At 30.6% G+C, this 22169-nt stretch overlaps 4 protein-coding genes across 6 annotated transcripts; 3 read left to right on the top strand and 1 right to left on the bottom strand.

Moving 5' to 3' along the window:
• Positions 1–765: 765 nt before the first annotated feature.
• LOC120255766 (mitochondrial import inner membrane translocase subunit TIM23-1-like) lies at positions 766–3829 on the top strand. Its single transcript, XM_039263530.1, has 2 exons — positions 766–1514; positions 3723–3829. The coding sequence occupies exon 1, from the start codon at positions 902–904 to the stop codon at positions 1475–1477; it is 576 nt and encodes a 191-aa protein (XP_039119464.1). The 5' UTR covers positions 766–901; the 3' UTR covers positions 1478–1514; positions 3723–3829.
• Positions 3830–5746: 1917 nt separating this feature from the next.
• On the top strand, positions 5747–7771 carry LOC120255765 (ras-related protein RABA3-like). Its single transcript, XM_039263529.1, has 2 exons — positions 5747–6090; positions 7111–7771. Exons 1-2 carry the CDS (start codon positions 5843–5845, stop codon positions 7571–7573), a joined length of 711 nt encoding a protein of 236 aa, XP_039119463.1. The 5' UTR covers positions 5747–5842; the 3' UTR covers positions 7574–7771.
• A 1074-nt stretch (positions 7772–8845) lies between these two features.
• Positions 8846–10775, top strand: LOC120255781. Its single transcript, XM_039263556.1, has 3 exons — positions 8846–9218; positions 10039–10384; positions 10460–10775. Exons 1-3 carry the CDS (start codon positions 8889–8891, stop codon positions 10639–10641), a joined length of 858 nt encoding a protein of 285 aa, XP_039119490.1. The 5' UTR covers positions 8846–8888; the 3' UTR covers positions 10642–10775.
• A 262-nt stretch (positions 10776–11037) lies between these two features.
• Positions 11038–14912, bottom strand: LOC120255780 (ATPase family AAA domain-containing protein 1-like). Of its 3 annotated transcripts, none has more exons than XM_039263554.1 (6): positions 14580–14912; positions 13483–13783; positions 12247–12405; positions 11707–12002; positions 11327–11564; positions 11038–11256 (listed from the first exon to the last, which is right to left on the bottom strand). In XM_039263554.1, the coding sequence occupies exons 1-5, from the start codon at positions 14772–14774 to the stop codon at positions 11349–11351; spliced, it is 1167 nt and encodes a 388-aa protein (XP_039119488.1). In that variant the 5' UTR covers positions 14775–14912; the 3' UTR covers positions 11038–11256; positions 11327–11348. The 3 variants fall into 3 exon arrangements, with proteins under 3 accessions (XP_039119488.1, XP_039119489.1, XP_039119487.1); XM_039263555.1 differs by having other exon boundaries at positions 11427–11564; XM_039263553.1 differs by having other exon boundaries at positions 11038–11564.
• Between the last annotated feature and the right edge of the window lie 7257 nt (positions 14913–22169).

The raw sequence follows: 22169 nt of genomic DNA, 5'->3' as shown, positions 1-22169 counted from the left end.
TGTTTGAGAAAAAAAAAAAAACACTTAAATCTCTTTATGTTTTTATTAAGTAAATATTATTTTTTAAAAAATAAACTTGTTCTAGTGTACCTCCCCCGGTACTTATTGAATTAAAGTAACAATAATTTTTTATGCGCCTCTTTTATATATGGCCGCCTTGTCGCTTTTCAATTTTTATGAATTCATTTGACAATATTCAAGACATGCCTGATAAATGATTATACATATAATATTTTACTGTAATAATCTTTTGGAAGCCCGGTTTGTTTTTCTTTATAAAGATGTCTAGTCATCTCTTGTAGTTGATTTGTATTTCAATTTTGTTTTCCACATTTTTTTTTACTAGTTTTATATTTGTATTTGTCTTATATTTTAAGTGATTAATTTATTTTTAAAAAATAGAAATAAAAATAAACTTGTATGAACATATATATATATATATATTGAAACATCAAATGGCACATAGGTTAACTATAATATGGGAAAATTGTTGATGCAAGTTTGCTTATATATGCTTTTCCAATTTTTCAATTTTCTCCTTCTAGTTTCCTTCAATTAATCCAAAGTCCAAACAAATTAAGTAAATCAATCAAGCAACAATTTAAGAGCATCAGCATCATTCTTAAGGAATATTTACCTCAGTACTAAAAATTCCAAATTTCCATTCCACACGAGAACTTTTCAAAGGACCTAGATGCAAATATCATCAGATATTAAATACCAAAAAGTTAAGGGGGGTTTGAATATAAAAGCGCGTAGCTGAATTAGAATTTCGGGAATCATCCCTTCCTTCATTGGGCGGCGTTCGAGAAGAAGACCAAGCTTTGCGCCGTTCTCTTCTCCGTGTTTTCCAAACCCTAGCTCTCGAATCCTTGCGGATCAGAGGAGATCGACGGGTTCCATGGCGGACCCGAGTATCTTCGCCGGCGACGATGCCAATCGCAAGCTGGAACAACCGGGGAGGAGGCTCTACAACCCCTACCATGACCTCCAGATCCCGTACAAAAACATATACGATCTACCGACATCGCCGGAGTTTCTCTTCCAGGAGGAGTCCATCGCTCAGCGCCGCTCCTGGGGTGAGAATCTCACCTACTACACCGGCATCGGGTACCTCTCTGGCGCCGTCGTTGGTGGCGCTCTCGGTCTTCGTGAGGCCATCCGCGGAGCGGAGCCTGGGGATACGATGAAGCTCCGGATCAATCGTGTTCTCAACTCGTCTGGCCAATCCGGCCGCCGGATCGGCAATAGGTTGGGTGTTCTTGGGCTGCTCTATGCCGGGATGGAGAGCGGGTTGGTTGCTGTGCGGGATTCTGATGATTGGATGAATAGCGTGGCTGCCGGGCTCGGAACCGGAGCGCTGTTCAAGGCTGCCTCCGGGCCTAGGTCTGCGGCGGTGGCTGGAGCGATCGGGGGGCTGATGGTTGGTGCGGCGGTGGCTGGAAAGCAGGTGCTGAAGAGATACGTGCCGATCTAGGTTTCTCTCCTGATCTCAATTACCGAAATTATTAATGGTAACATATATGTGCAATTTTTTTTATTAATTCCTCATCGATATGTTGTGGAGTTCAATAAATTCATGGTTGAAGATACTAAACTTCAGCCTTTTTTGACACTAGCTACGGTACTTGTTATGGGTGTGATAACCCTTGTATGAAATCTTATTCATTGTATCGGATTAGAGATTGTAGTCGTGTTTGGAATTATGCCAAACATTGAATTCTCCTTATATTTACGGATATTTGGATTGAAATGCTAAAGATTCTGATGCTCGTACATCTGTTGTTATTAAATTTTTTTGTTTTTTGGATTTTATTGAACTAGAAGAATGCTATTAATGGGAATTGAGTTCTTGCACAAAATTCAGCAATAGTGAGTAATAAACCCTCTTACGAGTCTTTAGAAGTCCTTTTGTAATTCGTTAAACCACAATAGCTAATGAGCTTGCCTTATTGTTGCTTATCTTTGGTTGAAGTATTTCATTTATAGTTTATATCAGGCCTGACCTATTTGAGATACAGAGTGGCATAGCTGGTTTTATGGTTGTTGTTGTGGATAGGAAAAGTTCTTTTGGTATTTATACTTGTTGTATTGAAAAATCTCTTATTATGTCAACTCTTTCTATGCTTAAACTTTTATTGTTAACCAACTTAAGGGTTATAATGTTGATGGCTCAAGGCGATGATTGTGAGTTCTTTTCATAGCAGGTTAGATCTTACAGCATCAAGAAGGCAGAACTTGTGACATAAAAGTTAGATATTGGGGATTCATGGTGCCTTGGAAAATCTATTTGAGGTTACTAGGTTTATAGCTGTGATATTATGTCCCTCTGATGGTCTTATTTTTTGGGATCAAGTTGTGCCCCTGAGATTGAGATATAAGTTTGATCCAACTTATGTTAGGTTTTCTACCTTGTTTAGGTTGTTAATTTAGAAGCCGTTAATTGTAGATTTGGGATCAAATTTTAATAACTTCAGGCAAGGTTTTACTAAGAGAAAGTGTAATTTATAGAGTTAAAGCCACTACTATAACCAGGAGTGATTGTCCATTTTGGTCCCTCAAGTCTGTAAATATTCATTGTGGTCCTCTAATTAAAAATTTCAATCTAGTTCCTCCGTTGGCTTCCATGAATTTTGTAACAGGGACTTTGCTAAATTGTGATGTGGTTGCTTATGTGTTATGACACATGGCCTAGGCCTAGGTATCCACTTGCTGTGCATTGAAATATTTATTAACAGTGATTATAATTTAAGATGTTATTGAAAAATTTGAAAATTCTTGACGCGTGAATAACTTGTCCTTGTATCATGTCACATAAATAGCCACATCACCCCCATAATGTAGTTCCTGCCACCTGGCTCACGGTAGCTGATTGAGTGACCAAACAGAACAATGCATGTTCTGTTGGATTCTAAAATAAACATATCTCAATTTGACCCATCAAAATGAACAATGGCATCAAGGTTGGTGGCTTTAGCTGCCCTTAGTTATACACTGCTGTTTTGAAGATTTATTGGTCTTGTGTTTAGGTGAGTCATTGAGAACTATGGTGATTTTTCTTACCCCGCCTTGTATTCCTTCTACGCATGCATGATATTGTTTGTAGCAACTGTACTCTTCTTAAGGTCAGATATGGTGAATTGTTGGTTGAAGATTAAAGGGTCTTCTTGGTATCAAAAGTAAAGTAGTAACATGCTGCGTGAGGGCATGATTCACTCATTTAATTTCCCTTTCTTTGTTTTTTTAGAAGATTTGCTCCTTTCCTTTCCATTGAGAATACTAATCTTGAAGAATTTTAGATTTGATACCACACTGTGGAGTTAGATTTTTGACTTGTATTTACCACGACAATAGGACAATGCTTGTACTCTTTGATGCCTAATATCCCCTTTAAATTAAAATTGTTCTTCAATATTTAAATGTTAGTTCACTCCTGGGGTCTTTTGTAGATTGATAGCTACCATTCTCGTTCTGGCCCTATTTATTATAGCAATTTTTTATTAAATTATTAATTCTCATTTCTGGGTACCAAAAGATAGAAATTTCCAAAGATGAACATTAACATGACAATATTTACAAAGGCCGGTATTTGATTATACACCTTGAAGTATTTGCATCTATTATGTTTGCCCTGCTTTTCTTAAATAATGAAGAGAAAATCTTTACTTTTGGCTAGAAATATTTCAGAATTTGCAAGTGATTGGCCTTCATGTCTCATGTAGGTGTGACTGGCGTCACAAAGTAAGAGGGAATTGTTTTGGAATATTGATGTGCAGCCATCAAAATGTTGCAACTAATTATGAAATTTTGATATTGATTTGTTGAACAACAGACTTTCCTAATTTAATTTCTGGTGCTTTACACTCATAAATCTACGTGTAGAATGATTGATACACACACACACACACACACGCCCGAGCACGTGCGCGCACAAATCTGCAGAAATATTTTGATCGCTATGTTTGATACCCAACCCAATTTTGAAATGTCTACATTGTAATTTCTTAAATTATTACTTCATTTGCAGTTTTCATTATTGGTTTTGCTATCCCTTTTTTCCCCTTAATTGAATTTAATGGGCTCTGGCTATGATATTTATCATTTTTATTGTGATTGTATGTATGTTACTATGTTGGATCAGTAGTTTTGTGTTTGGTTTGCAGACAGATGTTTATTCTAATTGATGATCTCAATTAATATATATTGTTCATGTACTGATTGATATTTGTTGATAATTATTTTTATAGGTTTCAATAAATCAAGATAGTTTATTTTAAACTATTCTTCAACCAAACCATGGTTTATAGAAAATATGAAAAGGAGAAATAGTTGGACATATTTCACCCACTTTCAGAATCATTTCACTTGAATCTGGTCAAGCACTGCACATCAATTGGCAATTTTATTTGTGTGGTGTCTGTTAATTTTATTTTGTCAGATTTATGTGAGTGAAAAATTATAGTTAATCTCACATAAATTTCTTAACTGTTACATGCACTCTGGAAATTGTTAAAATCTAGAAGATTGTGTTTATGATTTATCATGTATTTAATGTGTTTTTTTATATGTTTAATTATAATAAATAGTATTAGAAGATACATCTTCATGCTTCATGTGACACTTTATTATAACCATCAACCATATATGACACTTTATATTATTATTACTATTATTACAAACTATGAATCTAAGATTACAAAAAAAAAAAAAGGGGAAAGTAAAGGGTACTAGAGAGAATAGGTTAAACAATGTATAGTAAACACGTGAAAGGAGGACACAATAAACATACAACGGCCTGCACGGCAATGTTAATACTGTCCAAGTTAAGGGCCCACTTGTTTGTCGGTGCTTGATATTAGGAGTGATCCAACGGCTACGATGGATGATCAAATGCAGACAAGCCAACTGTCTGAATTAATTGCCATATTTCTTTAACTAAGTTTATTGTTCTTACTTTTCTTGTAATATAATAATAATAATTATTATTAATTATTAATTATTAATAATAATAAGAAACCCGGCAGCATTCCTCCAAATAAAACCATCTTGAATTGCGCTCAGTGCACACTGTCTTTACAATGAACATCTCTCATGGCTGATTAGTTGCTTTCATCATTCCTCTTTACGCGCTCTTTTCACTGTGACTATATTCAATTTCATTATAATTTTTCCCTAATTAATAATATTATATTTATAAATTAAATTTCTCAAAAATATTAATTTTAATTAATATTAATTAAGTCAATATCAATTTGTATAATAACTTTTTCAACCTAAATCTTTTATCCTAGTTTTAATGTTTATCTCATTCCATTTTTGTTAGTGGATGTTTTGTATTTTGATTATTTTTCAATACATATAATTTATTTATTTTTTTATTTTTTTTATCCTTTAACCAAACACTCTGTTTTTGTAAATCTCACAATCATTATGAACAATTTAGACTAAATTTATATCTATAAAAATCCGGTTTATTACTCAAGCAAAATCTCAACAAACATTACCCTACTTTAAAAATCCAATTCCAGTCACTCATTAAAAATAAATAATTAAATAAAATAATAAATAAACTCTATTATAACACCTAATAAGTGAAGCACTAATTATACTATAGACCTTTCCACCTTTTTCTTTTTCATTTTTAAATTTAAAAAATAATTAAAATAAAAAACCCAAATCCTTTCCAAAAAAAAACCTCACTAAAACCCACCTAATCCTTCACACAGTACTCTCCTTCTTCTCTCTTTATATATTTATATATTTATATATATAGAGAGAGAGAGACTACATCAATGGCGATGGTGGTACTAGTGAGAGAAAGGGAGAAGAAGGAGTGAGGTCGATGATGGAGTATGAAGGGGAAGTGGAGAAAGGGGAAGAAGGAGGGGTTGTGGAAATCGACTACGTTTTCAAGATAGTCGTCATCGGAGACTCGGCGGTGGGGAAAACGCAGTTGCTCGGCCGATTCACAAGAGATGAGTTCATCCTTGACTCCAAATCCACCATCGGCGTTGAGTTCCAGACTCGCACCCTCACCCTCAATCGCAAGCGCATCAAAGCTCAGATTTGGGATACTGCCGGCCAAGAGAGGTTACTTTCTTCTTCTTTTTTTCTTTCTTTTGGTATACTTTTTAACCCTAACCCTAACCCTAACTTCTTCTTTAAGCTTGTCAGTTGTCACTGATCTCTTGGATTGATTTAGGTTTTTTTATTATTATTATTATTTTTTTTGGGATGAAATTACTGCTGATTTTATGTTAATAATTGTTCATAATTTTTAGTCAACAAAGCAGGTAAGTGTTTGATTGAATATATTTTTCTTTTAAATAATTTGATTTTTTTTTATATTTTCTATTGAAATCATTTAATTGTTGTTTTATTTTATATGTGAAATCTTGATTAAATGCTGAACAAGAAAACAGTAATTATATGTATATAAATAGATGTATTCAATTGTCACTTTTTTTTTTCAATAAATGATGTGCAATTGAATCTCATAATTAGCTATAAAAACAATAATGAAAAATATATATATATATATATATAAAGCATGTATTTAATAATTGTTTCGGAAAAAAAAAGAAACAATTATTTCATTAAATGCTGAAAATGTGCATCTTTATAATTGGACATAAAAACAATAATTTGAGTAACATGAGAACATGTTTTCAATTATTGCTTTTATTATACAAACATTTTCTTTAAATGCTCAAGTGAATGCATCTTATATTTGTTTTTGGATACATGTTTATATTTTCATTATATATATCTGTGGTTTTTTTTTGGTAAAATTTGGAATTTATTGCAGGTTAATTCATCCAATAAAATGGACTTAAATTTATTTATTATTCCACATGGAATGAAAAACATGTGAAATGTTTTTCACATCTGTAACATGTTTTTCACATCTGTAAACATTGAACATAAAGACATTTTGAATTATTTTTAATAAACCGGCGACAAGTACCTTTTTTTATTTTTATTGCTCTTGAGTTTTCAAACTCGAGAGACCTGTTTTGTTCATGATATTTTCAATTATAATCTTGTCTTTATAAAATAAAATTAGAGTTTTCATATTTTTTTTTGATTGAAGGTCTTGAATGAATGCAGATACAGAGCAGTGACCAGTGCATACTATAGAGGAGCCCTAGGAGCAATGCTGGTTTATGACATAACTAAAAGGCAAACATTTGATCATGTTGCAAGATGGCTTGAAGAACTAAGAGCTCATGCAGATAACTCCATTGTTGTGATGCTAATAGGAAACAAGGCTGATCTTGTGAATCAAAGGGCTGTTTCCACTGAAGATGCCATTGAATTTGCTGAAGAACAGGGACTCTTCTTCTCGGAAACATCGGCACTCAGTGGTGACAATGTAGAGCATGCATTCCTTAGAATTATGGAGGAAATTCATGGAGTGGTTTCTAAGAAGGCATTAGAGAGTGAGGAAGGGAAGAAGAAGGGGGAACTTGATATATTGACACTGAAAGGTGCCAAAGTGTCTGTTCTCAATGATGGGTCTATCATGGAAACTAGTGCTATGAAGAAAGGGTATCCTTGTTCTTGTTTGTGATTTTTTGTTGGTTTGTTTGATGGGATTTATCTTTAAAAGTTTGCATTCATGGTATTTGTTTGGTTATAGGTACTTATATTTGTGTGTTTATTTTTTGCTTTCAAGTTTCTTTGTTCTTTTGTTACTTGTAAGAGATTAAAGTTATTATGTGTCTGAATTACATGTATACTATTTTGATGATGGCTTTGTCTTTTGTGACATTTTTCCAAAGCTTAATGGATTATGGTGATGTTATGTGATTTATCCAGCTTTTTTTAAACTTTTTTTTTACCAACCAATGATGAGACTAATATGTCCTTGTGATACGGCATGTATGTAGTATGTACATCACTTGCTAGCTCATTCCTGTGAAGTGAGAAGGGTATTTTGGTAAATTTAATGAAATAGTAAAATCACAGTGCATACAATTTTTTTTTAATCTCATTTTTTTACTAAGTAATTTCTATATATGTATATATAGAGCTATATATTCCAATGAATTTTTTGCGATTTATCAAATCTTTTTTGTTGAAAAAATACTGTGACAAATTAATTTTTAAAAAAAACACTGTGACAAATTATCTATTTTTGATATTTATCTTGTTCTAGCTCACCTCATATAAAAATAAATTTTTTTCTTTTTAAGAAGTAGACATACATCTAATTAATATACACATTTTAAATCCTCAACTATATTTAAAAAAAAAAAAAGTCGAATCTACTATATATTCCATATAAGAGTTAATGTCCCTATCACTTATTTATTACGGGATGATTTATTTTAATAAATTCAATAAAATCATAAAAAAATTCAGAAATATCTCCATGACAAAATTTCCTAAAAATATTAATTATGTTTTAAGATTACTAGGTTTTCAGAGTATAAATGTATAAAAATTAAGTGCATACTAATAATTAATAAAAGGTTTAATTGTCGTCCCTATAATTATATATTTTTTGTTTTTTTAGTCCTTATAATATTTTAAGGTATAATTAAATGTTCATATTTGGTCGAGTTATGTCATTCTAGTCTACTGTAATATTTTTAAATACAATTAAGTCCTTGCAATTTACATTTACTCATCTACACCACAAACTAGAATAACCCAACTCGACTAAATATGCAAATTTAATTGTACCTAAAAATATTACAATGACTAAATAAAAAGACATACACAATTACAAGGACTTTTACATTAATTAAATCTTAATAAAAATGTTTCCATTTTTACACACACACGCATATATATATATATATATATATATATGATATAATATAATAATAAATTTTTTTCCTTTTCCTAATTTTCATCGTCTCTTCAGCGCATCCAAAGCGATGATGATGATGATGCGTCCAATGCCAATCACTAGCCTCCAAACCCTAGTCCCTCCCAAACCCTCACTCGCCATTAGAGCTCCATCTCCAAGGTTACAGCTTCTCCAAGCGAGATGCACCGCCGAACCCTCTCGCGCCGAGGAGCAGGTCTCAGCCATGGTCGACGAGCTACTACAAAGGGACGAGAACCGCCCGCTGTTGAACGATCTCGACAAGGCGTCTCAGCGGGTGGATCTCGCTAGGGCTGCGCTTGCTGATATTGAGAGGCAGGAAGCCCAATTCCTCCGTGCTAAGAACCAAATCAAACAGCTTGAGACCAGGAAATCCCAGGTTCATCTCTTCATGCCCACCATCTGTTTGATTCTTTGCCTCAATTTTTTTTCTTCTTCTTATTATTAATGATAAGCATTTTTCTAGCTGCTTCTTTCAATGAATTCATTGAGCATTCCATTGATGCAAGAATTTGATTTCATTGAAAAGAAGTTGAAATTGGAGGTTCACTTCATGCCCATCATCTGTTTGATTCTTTGCCTTGCTTGTGTTTTTCTCTCTTTATCATATGATTTCTCATATTTTTTTTTTAAATGGATTTTTCATTGACTTGATTGGGCATTCCATTGATGCAAGAATTTGATCAACAGGGAGTTTGTTGCTTACTTATATCATCACATTAATTGATGGGTTGAACTTAATCAAATTAACATGTTGTGTTAAGAATTCAATGCAATCTATTCATTCCAAACTCTAGACAAGCTTTCCAAAGCCCCAAGTTTTGACCTTTCTTATAGATTTTATGATAGTTATTATCTTTCATGTCTATCATGAATAACTCTCCATGAAACCTCTGGCAACCAACATATGCAAAACTTTATATATATATATATATATATATGAGGACCATCTTGGATGTCGAATCTAGGGACATCTATAGTAACCGTTGAATTATCATCCAGTAGCTAAAACCCATTCATAAACAGTATTAAACAGTGCTAACAGTATTACATAGTACGCATAGTGATCATGTATGCAATAAATTTGTACAATATCAATATAAATAATAATCATTGGATCATTATCCAATGGATGTAAACAAACAACGACTTAAACTTTATATATATTGCTAATGGTGATACTTTGTTATGGATTCTAGATTGCAGAAGCTCAGAAAGAAATACTAGAAGCACGAGCTTTGGCGGAAGAAGCACAGCGCTCATTGTTGTTTGACACATATGATGGCAATACAAATGAAGATACCAAAACCGCAGACCGGTGGGAATCGATAAAAGCTGCATCAATCTCATCTCTAGTTGGGACAATAACTGGTTTACCCATTTCACTGTATCACTCAACCGATTTCCCTCAATTTGCCCTTCACTTGACTACCATTTTTGTTAGCTGTGCATTGTTTGGGGTTACATACCGTTACACGATACGAAGGGATTTGGACAATATACAACTTAAAACAGGGACATCTGCAGCTTTTGGTTTTGTTAGAGGTACTGGTCTTTGGCTTTCCATTACTTAATGTGTGTGTAAATTTGGACACTGAGCTAATCTGTTTGAAATTGTAGGTCTTGCTGCACTTGAGGTTAGAGGAAAGCCTTTAGAATCCAACATTGGCAGCTTGGTATCTCTCTCTATTGATGGAGCAGTGTATGTTTCAGAGAGTGTTTTTGTATTTCTCTTCTCTGCCATTGCATTAGATTTCTGCTTTAAGTCTAGGCTTTTGAGTCCTTTTCCAATGAAAAAATAAAGCATTGATCACAGGGATCATGGTGAATATTCATTGTGTATTTTACGCCTATAATGTAAATATTCCATCACAATATCAGATCATGGAGTTGTTTCACATTGAATATTGAGTGTCAAAAACTGTCTAAATTTCAACTTCTCTAACACTACAAAATGATGCATTTTAACCAAATAAGTCTTTCTTTCATCAGATTGAACCCTATTTCCTAATCAAACATTTCATGAGAATAAACATTTACCAATCCCTGTATAACAACCCACGATCATGCTAAACTAATACACTATTTTTTCCTTTATCTCAACTTAAGTAAAAAAAAAAAAAAAAATAGTGTGGACAAGATACTATTCTGGAAAATGACCAAAATGACATAGGATACAGAACCCATGGGAAAAAAAATGATTTAATGTAGGGACAATTACTGATTGATGAATTTGGAATATAGATACAAAGACTTCTGAGCTAAATTATTTAAAGCAAGCACTTTCAAAACATAATAATTCAACCAGAAGAATATCGAATTCCCAGCACCTTCAAAATGTGGTCATTCAACCAGGAGTATGTGGAATGCCTGCAAGTGGGGGCGAATCAGCTGCTTGTAAACCAACACTATAATTCCTGAGAGTGCAACACGTATTCAGTTAAGTTCTTCAGAAGTGGTACATAAGGGGGGAAAGACAAAAAAAACCTTGAAGATGGCTATATAAAGACTAAGGATCTTGTGCTTCTGATTGGTTGTTAACAATACGAGACATAAGCTTGGATATCTCCAAGATAGCATTTTGGACCTGATCATCATCTGTTTCTGTTTGCCTCGCCCATGGGGTTAATTGCATTCCCAATCTATATTCACTTGCTGATTTCTTCATTTTTTTAGATGTTGAGAGCGCTCGCTCAAGGTCCGCCTGTGTCAATGCTCTGGGACTCTGCAGAGGAAACCACAAGTTTGGATATTGAAGTAATAATTTTTAAGCTGATACAAATAGCTAAACATAACAAAGAAAATAACTAATTGGACTCTGAACTTATCTAACAAGGTAATATCACTATCATCAGCTAGGATCTTACATGTGCCTGCTTCCCTTGCCTTTCATCATTCAGTAATTCCCTGACAGGGAAATATGCTGCTTTCTTGCATAGCTCAAACAGATCTGAACCAGTGAAACCACAGCATAAACTGGCAATGTAGTCATAGTCAATGTTCTCATCGACTTTTTCTCCCTTCAGAATCACCTTTAATATTTGGCTTCTCCCACTTTGATCAGGTATGCCAATTTCAAAAGCCTGAGGAAACCGCCTAAGTATTGCCTCATCTAGTTCTGATGGACGGTTTGTAGCAGCCAGAACCATGACTTGTGCGTTTTCTATGGAGAAGCAACAAAGGATGGTTTTTAATAAGTTTATCTTTTACCATATCAGATATGAAATAATGGGATAAATCAAGAAGAATTGGATGTTATTACAACATTGAATAGATTAGTCATAAAACAAATGGCAACATGTTCGTTTATTGGTACATGATGAGATAAAGTTTCTATTACAAATACCAAATAATCAAAAATTATTTGAATGTAGGTTGAATATGGTAGAACATCAGAATATACTTACTATCTGTGGTGAAACCATCCCACAGGGACATAAACTCAGTTTTCATGTTGGTCATAGCTTCATGATCTGTAGTGCGACGCTGGCCCAAGAAACTATCAACCTCATCGATAAAAATAATAGCAGGTTGGAGCTTATAAGCCAGAGTGAAGACAGCGGTCACTGCATGAATCCCGATTTAAATTCAATAAGCAAACTTCTATAAGAAATGCATTTTATAGAACTAGGATAGTAAAAACTAAGAATTAATATATCTAGATGTCAAATATTCATGATATAGTTATGTAGGGTTATTTTCTATTATTAGAAACTTTTAGAATTACTAACTCAAGATGCCAATAAATGAGCACTTGCTGCCTATACAGATTACTAAAAATTCTAAGGCTGCATAATTTGTCTTGCCTCAAGACACTAATAGGAATAGAATTTGACTGTGAAATACCGAAGCAAACACTGCAAGAACAAAAGGACAACTAACAAACTTTGATTTGAGCGACTCTTCTAATATTTGAGAGCCATATTCACATGTATTAAGCTCAATGCCCATGTCTGCATATACAAAAACTCGGGTTCTATTCGATTATACTACAAAGAAAGAATTTAATATGGAACAATTGTCAAGCACATACTCGTGTTTGTAAATGAGACAAAATCTAGGTCCTGAATTTGAAAAATACAATTTGGTGAATATTTAAATACCTCCAGTCAGAAATTTGTGAAAAGATCAAACTACGTATTGACTTTTAGATTGATCAAATGGAACTCTTTAAAATAATTTTTCTCATTTAAAGGTTTTATGTTAAAGAATTATTCAATAGATTTTAAATTTCATCACGTGTGATATACTGATACGTAAATGCTAGGAACACCCACATATATGGCACACGCCTTCATTTTGAAAGTGAGCAGTATTCAGCGCTTGTGGAAGTCAAATAAATCATAACTAAAAATTAGACTACATGCAATGCAAAGCGAAATTTAGATAGAACAAAACAAATCTCATTTGAACCAGAAAGTATGGGAACCATTTAAGGATTGGAACAAATAAACAGTTATATGAATTCAGAATGAAACTCAATCAAATTTATTTAAATATGTTAAACTCAAGAATTGCATTAAGCTAACGGAAAAAATAATTCTCTATTACTCTCATACATAAAAGTAAGCAGTTTAGTCTGAATCCTTTTGCAAGTTATCAAACAGTTAAAAAAAAAAACAACTAAAGCAGTCTGCACATACCAAGTTTTTGAGCATCACCAAACCATTTACTCATCAAATTTGATACTCTCACATTGATGAAAACAGCACCAGACTCTTTAGCTATGGCTTTTGCCAGCATTGTTTTTCCAGTTCCTGGAGGCCCAAACAACAGAACTCCCTTTTGTGGGCTAAGAAGCTTTCCATGTGCAAACAATTCAGGTCGGCGTAAAGGAAGAATGACTAATTCATATAATGCTTGTTTAATATGGTCCAGACCTCCAACAGAATCAAACTCCACATCAATATGATCAGGGTTTATGACATCACATGCTATAACATCCTGACATATAATAGAATGTCAAACAAAACTGGAAGCATTAAATAATGAGGCAATATAAGGAGATTTTTAAGGTGTGAGCCAGCAAGTTTTCAAAAGTATGTTGTTGACTCTGCAAGTGATGATACAATATAAAATTTCACTCGCTTCATCATCCATGAGTTATATCAAAGGAAAAAATTGCAGAGGAAGTAATTGTAAGAGAAAAATAACTAATAAGAGAAACAAATCCTTGACAAAAATTACCACAAGTGTATATGGTACTAACCAACTCATAAGACAATTTTGTTCCTTTTTCCATTTTATTATTCCAAAGCCCTGATAGAAGTTTTAATATATACCTAAACTTCTTCAGCAGCTACCTGAGAGCTTCTTTCCAAGGTTACATGTCTTTGCAAAAAAGCCATACATTCAAATTGTAATACAAAACAAAGGAAGAGCAATTCGCAGTACAATGATACAGGCAGCGAAACAGAATAACACGAACATCATGCTCGGGCATCATTAAGGAAAAAAAAACACAAAGACTTAATCCTAAAACACGAAATCAAAGCCAACTACCTAAAAGCAATTCATAAAATCAACATACAAATAACCAACCAAAAGAAAATCACCAAAATAGCAAATTTGTTTTCTTTTTGAACTTTAGAACCCTAAAATCTAAAAAACCAAAATCCAAAGATCAAACGTAAACCCTAAAGAAGGTCATAACCAAATTAGCATAAAAACCCTAAACCAAATCCAACAAAACAAGAACAGGAATTAGCGCAATTAAGCATGAAGATAGATTTCAAAAGACCTCGTATTGGTTGGTGTTGATCAGCGGGCGGCCAAGGCGCTTAGCGATCTCCTTCTTCTGTTCAAGAGCCTTCTTGGACGCGGCTCGATTAGGGTCGAGTTGGCGAAGCCCGGCGAAGAGCACCAAGCAACTAAGCGCGGCGCTGGCCGCATAGAGCACCAACTCCTGCACCAACCGCGTCTCCGACGATCCCATCCCTTCCCAAATCGAGCGCAAAACGAGGGCAAGCTCTTCAATCGAAGCTCGAGACGACGAGGGTTGCAAGCGAGAGAAAGAAAGCGAAGAGAAAGAGAGAGAGAGACAGAGATTAGGGTACGAGAGCCCACGAAACGAAACGGTGGCTTATAACGCAAGCTGGGAAATAGCTTACTCGTTTTTGCTTATAAACCCTTATAAAATAATAAATAATAAATATGATTTGTTTACATATGTACCCTTAAAAAATATATATTTATTACAATTGTTATGATTATATATATATATATATATATATATATAGCATTATGCATGTTCACAAATTCGTAATCTGTGAACGTTGCTTTATGCCATTAGATTTCAATCCAACGGTTCTGCACTATTTAGTAAACAATAATACTGTGCTTATTAACAATGTACAGTAAAAGGTGGGATAAACAGTATTTTCCAAAATTAGATTAATTAACCCAATTAATACAAAATTAGCTTTCACTGTGCATTATCTTAATTCTACTGTTACTGTCTGTGGACATCTGTTTACATCCACAGAAACCCTTTTCTCATATATATATATATATATATATATATGAAAAAAAGTGTTTTTTTGCGAACATTCTATGCAAACATCCGTTATTAGAAATAGAGTTTAATGGTTGTAATTTATTTAATAATTATCTATACATACTATTAAAGTAGATGTTTAATCTACTCCGAGAGCGTTTCAAGGAACAATTTTATTTTTTTTTAATAACATTTAAGTTTTTATTTATATTACTTATAATATTAATAATTAAAAAACATTAATTACACTTAATTATTTATGTAATAAATGTCTATAAGACTATAAAATCGTTTCTATAGTATGAGTTGTTTAATTATATTATTTTATATATGATATTGTCTCAAAACTCCTCACAAAACTTTAAAATCTTCGATGCGAAGCCGGGAAAAATGGCTAGTATAAATAATGTATAATATTGTACATCTCTTTTTTTTTTTATTGTGCACTATTACAGTAATACATAATCAACAAATCATTGAATTGTGATATAACGGTTCAGATCAACATCTATAGGTAACTATACTATTAAAGTTTATAAAATATTCATGCTGAGCCCACGTGGCATAGTGATTCATTTAAATGGCCTTCATTTTTATAAAGAATAAATAAAAATTAATTAGTTAGTAAACATTATATCAAAAGATTTTAATTTGAAAATGATCCTAAAATTAACTATTGGTCAATAAACTCAATGCAATGTCAATGAAATTTTGTGATGAAATCATTTTTTTCATTAAATTAGATTTTGCGAAATTAAGTTTGTGGCTATCACCATTAAAATTATACCATTAATTTAAATTTCATTCTAGGTGATTAAACTCGCCATTATTAAAAATTAAAAAATATATATTTATAATTGTGAAAATTAAAGAGATTTGCTTAAAAAATATAGAGAATTATTATTTCAATCATCCGCATGGATTTTAAAATATGCAAAGCTATTTTAATTGAATAATTATTTTTTATAAATATTTCTATCATCATCCAAATTAAGGATATTCCTATCTAATAAGTATAAATATTATTTTTTAAAAGTAATTTATATATTTAAATTTATAGAAAATTATGCAAAGATATCTAATTAATTATTTATTTATTTACAAACCAACACCTAAAGGAATTATCCACAAGATTTAAAAAAAAAAAACTCTCGTTGGGAATTCCCAGAGCTTCATGTGCTATTTGCATTGCAAATTAAATTTTTTAAAAGAATTATTCTTCGTATTTTATTTTTCTTTGTTTTTTTACTTTCGAAAAAATTACCCATTTTTTTATACGAATGACAAGACTTAATTGGGCTGTTAATGGGCTCCGATGGTCCAAGACTTATTGGGTTGGACTTCCAGCCCAAACACATGTTAAATTTTATAAATTGTTGAGTTTAACAAAAAAAAAACCTTCCAACGGCTTTTGGACTAGTCTTCATTAATGCTATGTTTGGATTGAGAGTCGGCGATGGAAAGTAAAGTAAAACGAGGGTTTTGGAGGGTCAGAGTCGGCTCTTCCTTCATTTGGATTGATATTTTTAATTTAATGAAGAAACATGAAGGTTAACTCTGACCTTCCAAAACCCTCCGAAAATCCCCCTTTTCCTGGCCCCCCGATTTGGGGTGCTACGGGAGGGAGAATCTCGTAAAGATTTTAAAATTTTTTAAAAGAACTTATTACCCTTAATTTTTTTAAATTAATTACATAACACCACTTCATAAGTTTTTTCTTTCACTTTTTTCAATCTAATTTTATTTAATCAAGTATTCACATGACACCCATCACAATCTTTGTTTTTATGTATTTCTTTTTTGTTTGCTTATTTTTTTTAACTATTTGTTTATATTATGTTTTTTATTTCTCAATTCATCATTAGAATAATTTATCTTAATATAATTCTATTGTTATCCAAATTTTATTCGAAGTACAAATAAAATTAAAATTTTCTTTGAGTGAGAAAACAAAATAATTGTTAAATTCAGCATGATTATTATGCTATGAATTAAAATATTAAAATAAGTTTATTAACCATATGATAAAGTGATCTTGTGATGATCCATATAGAATTGTAGGAGGAATTGGTCTTTAAATCCTAATTAAGTAATTTGGTGTTGCATAATTGATAAGGGAACTATTCTAAAAATAGTTAGAAGCTACTTTGCATTTGCACGACTAATTGTTCATGTGTGGTGCTACATATGATAACATGCTATTCAAAAGGTAGGTTGTTCTTTCAACTATAGATTCTGATGACTAATAATTTGTTTGTATTTCAAAAATTTGATGTTCGAGAAATATATATTTTGGTTTCACTTTTATCTTCGATTTTGTTTTTGTCTTCTTTATGCAAATATTATATGGTTATATGATAGACAATAGTTTATTTGTGCTTCAAATCTCTGCATAATTTATTTTCTTTTATAAACTATGTGATTAGACATTAATGCAATTGTATTTTATTATAAAGTATAAAAATCAAAATCAAAATAATAATTTTAATATTTATTAAAAAAAATCTACTTAAAGTGTGAATTTATTTGAGATATTCATAATGCATGTGTTTAAATAGAAATAAGTAATTTTTATTTAATAATAAGGGTATTATAATATTCTTTCTTTTCATTTCCCTTCCGTAACCAAACAAGGTTTATTAGAGAACTCTCCTTTCCTTTCCCTCCATAAAATTTATCTATCCAAACGAGGGTTGAACTCGCCCTTTCCTTTCCCTCATTTTCCCTCCCCTTACTTTTCCTTCAACTTTTGAATCCAAACACTATGTAAGTCTAACTGAGAATTAGATGGAGATTATTTACTTTGAAAATTAATAAAATTACTAAAAACTTTTAAAGATGGTTGAAGCTTTCTATTTTTAAATGTTATATTAATCATCCAATCCGCATATTCTTACCAAGTAACACGGAGTTTAGACAGTTTGCATCATAATTGAAAATTTGTTACTATTATCATGTCCAACGAGACTTGAACTCGAGATTTTTTTAAATGTCTCACATTTGTTTTTTCACAATATAGCCAATGCTTCTGTAATAGAACCACTTTTGTTATTTCTATTATTTGATTAAGTAGATATTGATTAAGTCATTGAAGTATTAAATGGAAAAATTACAAATAGTGACAACTAAAATATAAGTAAACATTAATTAATAAGATTGGTTTGCAATTAATCATGCCCCTATTTAGCTAAGTAAAAATTTTCAATAGTAAAGTTTGAAAACTCTAAAACTCTAGAATTAGGATGATGTTAGAAAAACTAATGATGCATCAAAAGGATTACAAGAAATAGTGAGCAAAACACACATCAACTCTTTATTTATAAACATATTTAGTTAAAGTTAAAATTTTTAAAGACTAAGTTTGAAAATGCTGGATAATTTTTCTAAAAAAAATGCTGGATAAACAATTAATACATCCAATTTAAAAATAGCGACTAAAACAGAACACGAAGCAAAACTAAGACTCATCTTTGTCTATTTATAAACATTTCATTTAAGTTTTCTAATTAAACCTTAGTTTTAACTTCTCATCTAACCTAAATTAAATGTCTCATACTTGTTTTACAAAATATGATTAATACTATTGGTCTATAACTCTTTTGGTTATTTCTATCAATTTGACTAAGTAGATGTTGATTAAGTCATTGAAGTATTAAATGGAAAATTTATAAATAGTGACAACCAGTGGCGAAACTAGAAACAAAATTAAGGGGGGTGCTGAATTCAAATTTAAAAAAAATATATATGAATTTTGAATAATTCTATTACTTCAAACTTGAGATTGTAATAATAATAATCTATATAAAATATACATACATCTAAATATTTTGGGTTAAATGTAAAAACAAACTATTATACCTACATAATTAACAATTAACTCAACTTACTAGTAACAAATAATGCAATTAAAAAACAACTTAATGCAAATTCATAATCTAATTTAATTTGTAATCTAATGAACAATCAAAATATTCACAACAATTAATAAAAAAGTATTTAACAAAGTTTCATAATAATTTGCACAATAAATTTTTCATAACAAATTTTCATAACAAATAACAAAACACATATTTAACAAATATAAAAAAAATTCATAAAAAAATTAATAAAACAATTAATGAATCAAATTAAATTAGATAAAAAAAAACAAGATAAGTCTCACATAAAACAGAAAATTGGAAGAGATTGAGCGAATAGAAAAACTCATCAATCGACTCAACCAATGATTCAGAGTTAAATTTTACTGTTGTACTACACTTTTAACTTATACGAGAGAGAAAAATTGTATTTGAACTTGAAAGATAAGGATTACATATTTCTTAGAGATTTTTGATAATTTTAATTTGATAAATTCAATAAAAAAATATTTAAAATATAAAATTTAAAATTGATATAGGTTTCAGCACCCATATTATGTTATTATTTATTATTATCACTGAACATCGATTTTTTTTAATATAATAATTTTATAATTTTTATTTAATTTATCTTAAATAGCATGAGTTGGAATTTTTTTAAAAAAATAAAGAGATAACTATATATATTAATTATAATTGCTAATATTTTAATATTATACATATATTATATATAATATATAAACATTTTCATGGGGGCAAGGGGGTGCTCAAGCACACCCTTGCCCCCCTCTCCTTCCGCCTACGGTGACAACTAAATAATAAGTGAACATTTATCAATAAGATTGGTCATGTTCCTATTTAGCTAAGTAAAATTTTTTTAATAGTAAAGTTTGAAATCTCTAAAACTCTAGAATTAGGATGATGTTAGAAAAACCAATGATGCATCAAATGAAAGGATTACAATAAATAGTAAGCAAAATACACATCAACTCTTTATTTATAAACATATTTAGTTAAAATTAAAATGTTTAAAGACTAAGTTTGAAAATGCTTGATAAACAATTAATTCATCCAATATAAAAATAGAGACTAAAACATAATATAAAAAAAAAATGACTCATCTTTGCTTATTTAGGTGTATTTCACTTATGTTTCCTAATTAAACTTTAGTTTAAATTTTAAAAGGATTATTCTTCGTATTTTATTTTTCTGCTTTTTTTTAACTTTTGAAAAAGTTACCCATTTTTTTTATATGAATGACAAGATTTAATTGGGCTGTTAATGGGATGAGATGCTCCAAGAGTTACCCAAATGCATATTAAATATTATAAATTGTTGAGTTTAAAAAAAAAAAAAGAAGCTTCCACCGACTTCTATAACAGTCTTCATCTAAGTCTAACAAAGAATTAGATGGAGATTATTCACTTTGAAAATTAATAAAATTACTAAAACTTTTTAAGATGGTTGAAGTTTTCTATTTTTAAACGTTATATTGATCATCCAATCCACATATCTTTACCGAGTAACACGGAGTTTAAGCAGTTTGCATCCATAATCGGAAATTCATCACCACTATTCACATCCAATAAAACTTGAACTCTAGACTTATAAATGTCTCACACTTATTTTTCACAATATCTTCTTTAATTATTTCTAACAATTTGACTTAACTAGATGTTGATTAAGCCATTAAAGTATTAAATGAAAAATTACAAATAGTGACAACTAAAACATAAATGAATATTTATTAATAAGATTGGTCTGCAATTAATCATGTTCCGATTTAGCTAAGTAAAATTTTTCAATAGTAAAGTTTGAAACCTCTAAAACTTTAGAATTAGGATGATGTTAGAAAAACTAATGATGCATCAATTAAAGGATTACAAGAAATTGTGAGCAAAACACACATCAACTCTTATTTATAAACATATTTAGTTAAAGTTAAAATTTTAAAGACTAAGTTTGAAAATGCTTGATAACTTTTCTAAAACAAAATGCTGGATAAACAATTAATACATCCAATTTAAAAATATCGACTAAAACAGAACACGAAGGAAAGTAAGACTCATGTTTGTCTATTTATAAGCATTTCATTTAAGTTTTATAATTAAACCTTAGTTTTAACTTTTCATCTAACCTAAATTAAATGTCTCATACTTGTTTTTCATAATATGACTAATACTATTGGGCTATAACTCTTTTGGTTATTTATATCAATTTGACTAAGTAGATGTTGATTAAGTCATTGAAGTATTAAATGGAAAATTTATAAATAGTGACAACTAAATAATAAGTGAACATTTATTAAGAAGATTGGTCATGTTCTTATTCTTATTTAGCAAAGTAAAATTTTTCAATAGTAAAGTTTGAAATCTCTAAAACTATAAAAGTAGGATGATGTTAGAAAAACAAATGATGCATCAAATTAAAGGATTACAAGAAATAGTAAGCAAAATACACATCAACTCTTTATTTATAAACATATTTAGTTAAAATTAAAATTTTTAAAGACTAAGTTTGAAAATGCTTAATAAACAATTTATTCATCCAATATAAAAACAGAGACTAAAACAAAATATGAAAAAAAAATATGACTCGCCTTTGCTTATTTACGCGTATTTCACTCAAGTTTCCTAATTAAACTTTAATTTTAATTTCTCATTTAACCTAAACTATCTAATGTTTTTAGTGGGATTATCTTTTGAAATTTTAGTTATTAATTATATATTAAATATTTTCAGGAATAATCTCTCACAAAATAATTAAGATATAAACTCTTGAAATTTACATACACAATGTTTTATATAGAATTATAAACCAAATAAATTTAAACCGGTTAATCATACTCAAATTTAGAGTAAATAACTATACTAAAACTGTAATTTTATTTTAATTAAAATAAATATTTCTAACAATTAGGACTTTAATTAATAGTGATTCTAACTTCCAGACATTTATTTATTTTTTTTATAAAAAT

The sequence above is a fragment of the Dioscorea cayenensis genome, unplaced genomic scaffold, assembly GCF_009730915.1.
Source record: "Dioscorea cayenensis subsp. rotundata cultivar TDr96_F1 unplaced genomic scaffold, TDr96_F1_v2_PseudoChromosome.rev07_lg8_w22 25.fasta BLBR01001193.1, whole genome shotgun sequence".
NCBI classification, from domain to species: domain Eukaryota; kingdom Viridiplantae; phylum Streptophyta; class Magnoliopsida; order Dioscoreales; family Dioscoreaceae; genus Dioscorea; species Dioscorea cayenensis.
Note: the sequence above shows the minus strand (reverse complement) of the source record. Positions and strands in the feature narration are given on the sequence as shown.

Bases quoted from the DNA above. Each gene is read 5' to 3' on its own strand.
- LOC120255780 (XM_039263553.1), bottom strand. From the start codon at position 14,774: ATGGGATCGTCGGAGACGCGGTTGGTGCAGGAGTTGGTGCTCTATGCG. The intron at 13,784-14,579 runs GTCTTTTGAAAT...ATTATATGTCAG, and splicing joins TCAACACCAACCAATACGAG to GATGTTATAGCATGTGATGT. The intron at 12,406-13,482 runs GTATGTGCAGAC...GGATTCATGCAG, and splicing joins TGGTGATGCTCAAAAACTTG to TGACCGCTGTCTTCACTCTG.
- LOC120255766 (XM_039263530.1), top strand. From the start codon at position 902: ATGGCGGACCCGAGTATCTTCGCCGGCGACGATGCCAATCGCAAGCTG.
- LOC120255765 (XM_039263529.1), top strand. From the start codon at position 5,843: ATGATGGAGTATGAAGGGGAAGTGGAGAAAGGGGAAGAAGGAGGGGTT. The intron at 6,091-7,110 runs GTTACTTTCTTC...GAATGAATGCAG, and splicing joins GATACTGCCGGCCAAGAGAG to ATACAGAGCAGTGACCAGTG.
- LOC120255781 (XM_039263556.1), top strand. From the start codon at position 8,889: ATGATGATGATGATGCGTCCAATGCCAATCACTAGCCTCCAAACCCTA. The intron at 9,219-10,038 runs GTTCATCTCTTC...TATGGATTCTAG, and splicing joins TTGAGACCAGGAAATCCCAG to ATTGCAGAAGCTCAGAAAGA. The intron at 10,385-10,459 runs GTACTGGTCTTT...TTGAAATTGTAG, and splicing joins AGCTTTTGGTTTTGTTAGAG to GTCTTGCTGCACTTGAGGTT.